This window comes from Danio aesculapii, chromosome 21, assembly GCF_903798145.1.
Source record: "Danio aesculapii chromosome 21, fDanAes4.1, whole genome shotgun sequence".
Taxonomy (NCBI): domain Eukaryota; kingdom Metazoa; phylum Chordata; class Actinopteri; order Cypriniformes; family Danionidae; genus Danio; species Danio aesculapii.
In genome coordinates this window covers 18,332,844-18,344,279 of record NC_079455.1, presented here as the reverse complement: position 1 = coordinate 18,344,279, position 11,436 = coordinate 18,332,844, and the positions used below count along the sequence as shown (strand labels likewise).

Below are 11,436 nucleotides of genomic sequence, written 5' to 3'. Positions count from 1 at the left end.
TTGTGATTCACTGCTGTTTTTTGTTGTTTTTTACACTGTTAAACTGCATTATGTGACCTTGATCTCTGCTCCAACATGTTTGATGTTGTAACTCTGCTGTTTATCTGTGACTTTCATCGAAATATTAAGCATTTTGAAATGATATTGTTAGAGTTGTTCATGCAGTTTTTATTGTACAAATTGATTGAAATTCATAATGCAATACATTTTTTGACAATCTCAACTGAAACATGAAAAGAGGGCGGGACATAAAGCTCCTTCCTTTTTAATAAAACAGCCAATAATGTTTAGTTTTTATCACAGCCCTGCCAATCACTGAGAAGCAATGAGAAGCATCTTGAAGGGGGCGGGACATGTCAGATACTACTGATAATTTTTTTTAGACAGAATATTTGATGAGAAACTGAATTGGTGATCCATTTAGGTGGCATTTAAATGACAAACTGCAAGCTTTGGATGTTTATAGAGCCCCCCTTTGAATTTTTTTAATATTTTCCAAATGATGTTTAACAGAGCAAGGACATTTTTCACAGTATGTCTAATAATATTTTTTTTCTTCTAGGGAAAGTCTTATTTGTTTTATTTTGGCTAGAATAAAAGCAGTTTGTAATTTTTTTTAAAAATTTTAAGGTCAAAATTATTAGCCTCTTTAGGCTATTTTTTTTTCAATAGTCTGCAAAACAAACCATCGCTATACAATAACTTGCCTAATTACCCTAACCTGCCTAGTTAACCTAATTAAACTAGTTAAGCCTTTAAATGTCACTTTAAGCTGTATAGAAGTGTCTTGAAAAATATCTAGTAAACAATTATTTACTGTCATCATGGCAAAGATAAAATGTATTAATTTATTAAAACTATTATGCTTAGAAATCTGTTGAAAAAGGACCTTTAAAGGTGCTATTTACTGCATTGATTTAATAAGTTAAATTGTTCTCCCATATCAACATATGAATGTGGCCTATTAGCCAAAAAGCTCCAGAAATCGTATGCTAATTTATTACCCAAGAAAATATCCCTTGAATGACAAGCATCATTTTGACCATATTTGGAATAGTCATGCATATTAATGAGCTCTGCTCTGCAGCTTGTCAGGACCCGGGGTCTCATTTATAAAACTTTGCATAGATGCTTTTTCAAAAGTGAACATATGGCAGATGCTGAAAATGGCATACGCAAGAGAAAATTATAAACTGTAAAAAATTCTAACAAACAAAAATGCATAAATGTAAAAATACATAGATTAAAAATGATAAAACTGTGTTGTATCTTCATACAACTTTCCCTTTAGAAAGCACAGCTGACCAGGATCAATGTACGCAGAGAAGTCTTACATCTGGCTCTTTATGCAGTTTGACAGTTTAATAAAAAACAACAGTGAATCACAAGCTACAGATAATTATAGTTAATAACAGATATTTATTAGAATGCTACAGTAAATACATCATTATATCAACACATGTTCTCTTAAAAAGGCGATGTGATCAAAGGTTTCATTTCCTTTGAAATTCATTTGAATTCATTTTCAAAAAGTATTCATTTCCTGTAAATGTTCTTTCCTGTAAACATATCACCAGCGACTGTTACAGTTAAATATAATAATAGAAGGAAAGGAAAAAACCCTAAATGACGTATATGTTTTCATAAGAAATTTTCAGCTTATTTTTGAACAGATTTCTATTTTTGTGTCTCCTGCTTCTCACATTTCCGAATGTGTCATTTCTGGTCAGATAAACTAGTATCTGGTAAACATATATTAGATCTATATTAGATACTGATCTTAATATTCAAATTGATGATGTCACAGATCACTACCTCTTATTGTATATGGTGAGATTAGCCGAGCTGCGCTGAGTTACCGACCTGGTAGAACCATCATTTCGTCCACTTAAGAAAAATTTACTTCCTGTTAATTCAAGTAACTTACCTGATCTTTCTCAATTTCTCAGTGCACCCACAACATTTGCTAGGGCTGAGCACCTCCATAAACTAAAAGAAAACAACGATAACAATCCTAGGTTCTTATTTAACACAGTTGTTAAATTAACAAATTATTCATTTGACTTGGTGCAAACAACATGGAATACGAGATGCATATTTTCTCATGATTTTTACTTTTATTTGTTTTAAGTTGCATTTGTGTGGTTTTGGGTTTAGCTTCTGTTAAAATTATTATTTTACTTTTATCACTAAACTAGTCTTTTATTACAAATCTTTACTTTGGTCAACACTGGACCTGTCGTGATAACGCTGTCCAAGTAGAATGACTTAAACTGAAACCCAATATTGACCTTATTCTTTATTCGGTAGCGCGCACGTTTTGCGATTGTTTTAGAACTTCCGATTCAGCTGCCTATGGGGGAAATGACTAGGAATAATAAACAGCAGAAAACGGTCAAACTACTTACTCTACAAACAAGTGTTTGCATGAATATACTGTACAGACAAAGTAGGATAATATAATAAGAAAATATCAGTTTGCAACACCAAGCAGCAAAACGAGCTGTTTTTAACATTTAAAAATGAATGGAAGTGAATGAGACCTGAAGTCTCGCATAAGGTGAATAGGGTGACACGGAGGCTCAGTGGTTAGCACTGTCTCCTCACAGCAGGAAGATCACTGGTTCAAGCCCCGGCTTGGTCAGTTGGCATTTCTGTGTGGAGTTTGCATTTTCATCCCACATTTCCTCTGCGTGCTTTGGTTTTCCCCACAGTCCGAAGACATGTGCTATAAGTAAATTGAATAAGCTAAATTGGCCACAGTGTATGAGTGTGAATGGATGTGTCCCAGTACTCGGTTGCAGCTGGAAGGGCATCCGCTGTGAAAAACATGTGATGGGTATGCGGTTCCTTCCACTGTGGCGACTCCTGATGAATAAGGGGACTAAGCTGAAGGAAAATGAATGAATGAAACTCAATATATAAAAACTAAATAGAATAATAAAATAATAAATAATAATAATAACACATGCAGAATTCCACAACTAAAACTAAACATAAAATTGCAGATAATTTTTAAAGTATAAGTATTTTAAAAATTGCTAAATTATAATAACCTATAATAACCTTTTCAGGTAGGTCTCCTATTGTCAGGATTCTATTGGAGTGACCCACCCACAAGAGTGCACTCTATTCACTTCACTGGCCACCTGGACTACACATCCCATAATCCTTTACAACTCACACCTGATACATATGATGTGGACTTTCATGATCTTAAATATATAAATTAAAATCTTTGCAGTATTGTGAAAAAAGTAGTTAGTTTCTCAGAATTTCAGGCTATAGACTATAGAAAAAACAATCAGAGTTGTGAAATTAACAAGTTGTTATTGTTATTTAAAAATCACCCATAGGAATGTATAATAAGTTTTAAAAATTTGAGTCAAAACAGAAAAATATTTTTCATTTTAAACACATTTTGTAATATGTGAACACTTTTTGTTCTAGAATTCTAAATACAACATAGCTTACAATGTGACCTTAAAGTCAACTGATGTTCAAAAATAGGAACAGAAGATGAACAAAACGTTCCAGTACTCATGCCTGGCCTCCTTAAGGTCACACCACTCACTGGTCATACATCTGAAACAAATCAAGGACGAAAGAAACGTGTGAGAAATTGTCATGAGGACATATATTGTATATGAGCAATATTGTTATATATATAAGTAGCACTGCAATATGGCAGTGCCAATATACACCCATATCACAGTGCTACAATATCAAAGAAAAATCAAGCACGAAAAGTCTCAAAACCCTTTTGTTTAAGAAACCATTTTCTTCTGCGATTTCTTTACATCTGCAGCTGACCATCAGCACAGAAGAAACAGCTTACAATAGTCACTTCAGGACTAGTAATTCTCTTGCATAATGTAGAGCAGTGTTTCCCACTGTTCCTGGAGGCACACCAACAGTACATATTTTGGATGTCTCCCTTATCTGACCCATTGACTTCAGGTTTTGGAGTCTACTTTTTTGTTCTGATGAGGTGTTTAGGTGTGTTTGATTAGGAAGAGGTTGTAAATGTGTACTGTTGGTGTGCCTCCAAGAACAGGGTTAGGAAACACAGAAGAGTATTGTAATGTCTAAATGATGACTAAACAGATTTTGCTCACATTTTAGGATTATAAGGCTGAACAGCATGAAATGCCTTAAATGAACAGAGATCTCCCAGTATTTCTCTGTTGCAATTATTCACAATATTTACCCTACAACATGGGATTCGCTGGGCGTTTGTAAAACAAAAAATCAGCACTAAAGGCTATAATATGTATAATATGTGGCAGCAGTGGAGTCATTTAGGTTCCTGGGCACCACCATCTCTCAGGACCTGAAGTGGGACACTCACATTGACTCCATTGTCAAAAAAGCTCAACAGAGGCTGTACTTTCTTCGTCAGCTGAGGAAGTTTAACCTCCCAAAGGAGCTGCTGAAACAGTTCTACACCTTCATCATTGAATCAGTCATCTGCACATTAATAACTGTCTGGTTTAGCACAGCTACTAAATATGACCTCCAAAGACTACGTCGAATAGTTCGGACTGCTGAGTGAATCACTGGTACAACCCTTCCTACTCCCCAAGAACTGTACTTATCCAGAGCGAGCAGAAGGGCTGCCAAAATCACTCTGGACCCCTCACACCCAGCACACTGCCTCTTTGAACTTTTACCTTCTGGTCGACGCTACAGAGCACTGCGCACCAGAACAGCCCGACACAGAAACAGTTTCTTCCCTCAGGCAATCCATCTCATGAACACTTGATGATAATAATTGTGAAACCAACATCACTACTTGCCATACACTTTTATAGACATATACACTTATTTAACAACACACTTTACATGCCAATTTGCACATAACAGCTGCACATATAACGTTGTTTATAGTAATAAACATGTACATACACTTGTCAATCTGTATATTTGCACTCACTACTTCTATTTTTTTTTTAAATATATTTATTATCTGTTTTTTGTCCTGTCTCTGTAATCCTATTGGACTGTAGAAGCTTTGTCACGAAAACAAATTCCTCGTATGTGTGAACATACCTGGCAATAAAGCTCTTTCTGATTCTGATTCTGATTCTGATGTATGGGACTTTGTTTTCTATCATTGATACATTTGATTGAGTAAAATATTTCAATGGCACAATTTCAGGTAAATATAATATTTGCTATATGTAAATACACCATTAAGAGGATTAAATATTTACAGAAATCTGGTTAAATTATGAATTTATTACCAAGCATGCTGTCAAACGTCTTCTGCACCTCGTTCAAGTCTCGAAGTTTAAAGAAATGTCTTTCATTCTCCTTCTCTGACACTAAGCCATTCAGGTCTTCTGTATTTACATCTGTCCCAACTCCAAATACATAAAGATCTGACAAGACAGGACACATTGTTATCTTTATGGAATATATTATGTAGACATTATTTTTGATAATGCTTGTGAATAAAATACACTTACAGGTAAGTGTAGTTCAAACAATTTGATCTGAAATACATTTATAAATAATAACATTCACAGCTCACCAAGATTATTCTCTCGACTTGGATCATTTTTAATAACGAGATGTCTTATTTGTTCCGCTAGAGGTCTGGGATTCCCTCCCTTGTTAGCTTGGCCTGTGAAGTAAAAAGAAGTCATAACAGATCAGTTATCTCGGTTCCAAAATGTAATGTTTTTAAAACACTGGATATTTTGTATTCAATTAGTCTTTCTGATCAAGTGCTTTAATTAATGGCATGGAATTTTTACACAGTATATACAGCAGAAAAGGAAAGGTCTCATTGGTGTTGATTATATTCAAGTACAAAGTCATTACCATCAGTAAACACGATGACAACATGTTTGGTCTGAAGAAAGTCTTCTTTATTCATGATTTGCTCAACTGACATGCTCTCTAAAATGGTCAGATAAAGTTTGGCGATATTTGTGCTTTTTTGATCCAATTTTTCTGATGGAAAAAAGAAATAAACAAAATTTTCAAAGTTAGAATTAAATAAATAGAGGATTTTTTTAAAAGTGAGTAAATAAACTGAAACTACAACATTTATGTAAGAAATAATTAACAATGAGCCATTGAATTATTAGAAAATATTGCATACCAAAGTGGGTGTTTACACTTTGCGTGTGCATTACTTTCTAGTATTTCAATGTTCCAGAGTCACTTATAATACAATACCACACCTGACAATGTTCATATGTTTTATTTCAAGACATACCTTTGGTGTGCATCAAGCTGTCATAATTTGCCATCAGAATCAAATGTAATTAATAATTGACAATGAGTGGTTGAATCATTAGAAAATAGTAAACACTCCTCAGGTGTGAACTATTTTCCAGTAACAATAACAAAACACTACCTGACAAAAGTCTTGCCACCTATTCAAGTTTTAGCAACAACAAATAATAGCTTGACTTCTAGATGATCATTTGGTATCAGAAGTGGCTAATATGAAAGGCAAATGCCTCTAGGTTACGCTTATTTTATCATAATAAAATATGATCATGCCTTGATTTTACATTATTCAATTAGGACAGTAAGGTCTGACTTTGCTTAGACAAAAGTCTTGTCACCTAACAGAGATAATGCACAATATAGAATATAAAGTCATGGCGCAGTGGAAAAAAGAATTAATATTGTGTATGACTCCCATGAGCTTAGAGGACTGCATCTATACATCTCTTCAATGACTCAAATAACTTATTAATAAAGTCATCTGGAATGGCAAAGAAAGCGTTCTTGCAGGACTCCCAGAGTTCATCAAATATTTATTGATTCATCTTCAATGACTCCTCCTCCATCTTACCCTAGACATGCTCAATAATGTTCATGCCTGGTGACTGGACTGGCCAATCCTGGAGCACCTTGACCTTCTTTGCTTTCAGGAAATGTGGAGGCTAAAGTACTGTTTGAGAAGGAGTACTATCCTGCTGAAAAATGTGCCCTCCTTTGAGGTTTGTAGTGTAATGGGCAGCACAAATGTCTTGTTACCTCAGGCTGTTGATGTTGCCATCCACTCTGCAGATCTCTCTCACACCCCTATACTCAATGTAACCCCAAACCATGATTTTTCCTTTACCAAACTTGACTCATATCTGTGAGAAGGGTCCATGCGTGTTCTAATGGGAGTTCTATAGTATTTGTGATAATTGGGATGCAGTTCAACAGATGATTCATCGGAAAAATCCACCTTCTGACACTTTTCTAAATGATTAACTATATACAGTACATACATATATATACATACACATACATACATACACATACACATACACACACATATATATATATATATACCTAAAAAATGACGTGAAGTCCAAACCATTAACTTGTATGATAAATATGTGATTTGCATATTATGCCATATTTCTGTTTTGTTTGTTATTCGGTGCACACTGAGCAGTAGTGTTTAGGTGGCAGTGGATCACTGTACGCAATAAGACTCAAGACAAGACTCAAGGCATGCAAACAGAATACTTACTGTCATTATCAAAATTGTCCAAATCCTCAAAAACTTTAGATAGTCTTCTTGCAACTTGCATGGTTTTGAAGTCCCTCATCTTAACGATGCGATAAACATCTGTAGCAAACATCAGGATCTCAAAGCTTGGAGAAACCTCATAATAACTGATCTTTGGAAAAAGAGTTATAACATTTACAGTTGGAAAAATTATGTCCAAAAGTATGAACACATTCAGTGTCCTTGTCACTGAAAATTGGCAAAATTTAGATTAGGACATGATTTTATACTCTGCAAGTTGACTGGACTGTGAACAGTGGCTGTTATAGAATATAATACAAGTATGCAGTGGATTGTGGGAGACTAATGCTTGCTTGCTAATGCTTTGACAATGCTGTGGACAATATATTGTATAAACAGATAAGCACATGTAAATCACTAAGTATGAACTTTTTTTGTTAAACCGTGTCATTCAATTTTAAATGAATTGAAATCTTCAAAGTGTAACTTAATAAGTGTGCTAAAAAAGTAACAGAAGAACTACTTGAGTCGTGTTCACTCAAATTATTTGATAACTTACCTTTTCTAGGAGCGTTTTAATAATTTGTTTTGCTTTTTTAAAATCATTTATGCTGTCGGACACATCCACAGCAATGTAGATATCAAGTTTTCGACCCTTATTCAAACATATTTTCCTCCCATGCTGATCTGAAGAAAGAAGGAGGACAGTGTTCATGTTTGACTGTGCTGACATAGCATTATTAGCATTAAAGTTATTAATAACAATGTATCTGTGAATAAATGTACCATCTTCAGACTCTTGTTGAATGGTTAGCATTGTCTTTAAAGAATTGCCGAAAGCTTCAGCAACTTCTGCTACAGTGTCGTATGTGAAATCAGCTGTACAGTAATTAGACCACAACATAAAAGGTGTTATAAGCTCAATATCTTCTTTTTCTCAGAACACAAGTCCATTAAAGCACATGATTTGATAACTTCAATGTAGCAGTTACTCACCGTAGCACTGTGGCTCTGTTCCTGTCCACTGGCCACCATCCTGACACTTTCGCAATTTGGAACCAATCAGGGTCAATGGACTGTCACAGTGGTACGTGACTTCATCATCAACGTTAAACACATTGCCTGTTCGACTGCTACCAGGGGGAACGCCAGGATCAGGACAGTGATCAGCTGTGAGACAGAAACAAATACACAAGTGGAAGTAAAGATTTTTGGATCAACATTTGCATTGACAGATGTAACTTATTAAATAACTAAATAATGTTGCACATAATTTTGTGTTTAAAAGGTGTCTATAAGACGTCTATAGATGTTGAAACATAGATGTCTTGGTTAAAACAAGACTAAATTTGGTTTAACTGTTAAAATCTACATGTAGTCATTTATTTGATAGCATTATCTGACTATTGCTCGAAAACTATTCAATTTTATAGTCTGACAGCCCAAATTTAGCCTTGTTTAGTCAAGATATCTATGTTTAGAGGTATTAGACATCTTTTAGACTTTTTAAAATACAAAAACACAGCTTTTTTAAACACAGCTCGATGGGATGTCTTTACACACTGACATTAAATGGTGATGGTACTCACAGTCACGTCCACAAATTGGCGTGCTTCCATTCCACTTGCCATTAGGCTGGCAAACCCAGACTTTCGAGCCTCTAAATTTATAAACAGAATTACACAAGTAAGTGGTAACCTCATTTATATAGTACCTCTCTTGATATGGAACCACTTCTCCATTCTCAAAAACACGAGGATTAGGACATGTGATTTCTAAGATAAAAAACATGAACAAACATTGTAGAAGAGTTTAATAAAGCTATTAAATAGATCAAGCATTTATTCATGATATAAAGATACAAAGTGATGTCCTATTTCTTACTTTTGCACTCAGCTGTTTTTCTGCTGCTGGTCTTTGGGGTCCAAAGTCCAAATTGACAACGACGTGATGGAATAGATGGGTAATGTTCATCTGGACAAATGTATGTCAGATAACTCCCATCTGAATAGCCATTAGAAAGAGCAAAACTCCCTCCTGCAATGCTTAGATTCTCTTCGGGACATGAACCATCTCCGGATGGAGCAGCTATGAACAGATTATTGGAATTGGAGGAGGTCTACAGAATACATTTATCTTGATTAAGCACATAAAACCTACCTGTAGTGAGAGGACATATCAGTGCAAGTATTAACCACTTCAACCACTGCCCACACTCCATGCTGATCATGACTTCAGATGAGGCACAAAAACACAGAAGCAAACAATCAGGGGGTCATTTTTATAGTGGCGTCAGAAAGAGGATTTTATTTACATTCAGTGGTCAATGTTTAACCTCAAATCAAATAAGGAGAATTCAGAGAAATTTTGTGTCATTAATGCAGTGTTATTTATTTATATTTTGTTTGGCACAAATGGAGTTGCTGTTGAAGATTTGCCAAGATTTAAGCAAATGTTTATGGAAAGTATAATTTTAAAGATAAAAATTGATGTCAAAGAAACAAGAAAATGTTTATGTCAAATCATGATTTAAAACAAAACAATTCTCGATATTATATTTATTTGTTCATATACAGTGCATTCCATAAAGTGTAAAAGAATGTTCAGAAAAAAGAGATTTCGACGAATCATAGTTCTGTTTAGGGGGTCTTGGACCAGTTGGTTTGTTCAGCTAAACACACTGAACCAGTCAGAATTCAGACTAGTGTCTGAATACAGTTTGTTTGCTGGACTGTTTGAGGAATGATATAATGAAATATCTGTGTTATGGGAAGACAATGACATCCTAGGTTTGCTTTGGATTTCATTTCGACAGATGCATCAAGAGCAATGGTCTTAAACTTAATTCCTGGAGGGCCGCGGCTCTGCACAGTTTAACTTCAACCACCTCCAACTCACACCTGCTTAATAGTCCCATAGTAGTCTTGATGGCCTTGATTAGTTGGATCAGCTCTGTTGGATTAAAGTTGGAACAAAACTGTGCAGAGCCGTGGCCCTCTAGGAATTGAGTTTGAGACCTATGTTTTAGAGGCTTGCCATATACCTGATAATGATGGGAGATACTGAGCTTTTCAAAGCTTCGAAACAACTGAACCAAGCATTCGAAACAGGACAATCTATAGGAAACCTGGTGGTCAAAACCATGTAAATGCAACCAACATGCATTAAAATTGACTATTTCAAACATATTGCGAACATTACATTAAAAGTATAGCCTACAGTGTAAATGGAATTTACTCATCATCTAATATTATTAAATATTCAGTGTCTGTATAATATGCCTATATTTATAAATGTTCAAGACTTAAGGTTTGTTTCAATAGGCAAACAAGAGACTATTGATAACTATTATTAACTATAATTCATTTTCATTTTACAGATGTCTCACTAAATCTTCTACAAACCCGAGATCAGGTAGCAACAATATAAAACCTGTTCAGCGACTGATTACAGTATAAATCTGCCTGGAAAACATTGTTGGCTTAAACATGCTTAGAATAGATGTTAATATGCTTATTGTCTGCTTATTATTATCTTCCTCCATGTACCTTACTAATGCAACAGCTGGTTCAGCGACATATAAGACTCTTATTACTTACCCTCATCATTCCCAAGACAGAAAGAAACAAACATTAGGTTGCTGCCATGTGATTGGCTGATCAAATAATTAATGAGCAGTCAAACTAATACAATGGCTGGTGAATGAGTATAGGGGAGAGCGGGGCACAAAGTAACACTTTTTGGTTTTGATCAAATAATAAACAAAGTAATGATGTTAGACAAAGCATATTTTTTTTGCCAGGAACACACAAGCCTCTCCTACAAATGAGCACTGAAATTATGATCGCCGGACCTATGTTTTTTGTGCAGTATTGCCAAAAGTGCCAGGAGTAAAAATGTTACTATTTACCCCACCTGCGGGGCAAGTTTTAACAGATGGGGGT

General features: G+C 35.0%; 1 protein-coding gene across 1 annotated transcript; it reads right to left on the bottom strand.

The window, feature by feature from the left end:
* Positions 1-3,350: 3,350 nt before the first annotated feature.
* bfb (complement component bfb) lies at positions 3,351-9,731 on the bottom strand. The gene is made up of 11 exons (XM_056446341.1): positions 9,653-9,731; positions 9,377-9,580; positions 9,082-9,267; positions 8,489-8,662; positions 8,279-8,371; positions 8,052-8,179; positions 7,493-7,643; positions 5,830-5,961; positions 5,537-5,629; positions 5,247-5,384; positions 3,351-3,585 (listed from the first exon to the last, which is right to left on the bottom strand). Exons 1-11 carry the CDS (start codon positions 9,720-9,722, stop codon positions 3,578-3,580), a joined length of 1,377 nt encoding a protein of 458 aa, XP_056302316.1. The 5' UTR covers positions 9,723-9,731; the 3' UTR covers positions 3,351-3,577.
* Between the last annotated feature and the right edge of the window lie 1,705 nt (positions 9,732-11,436).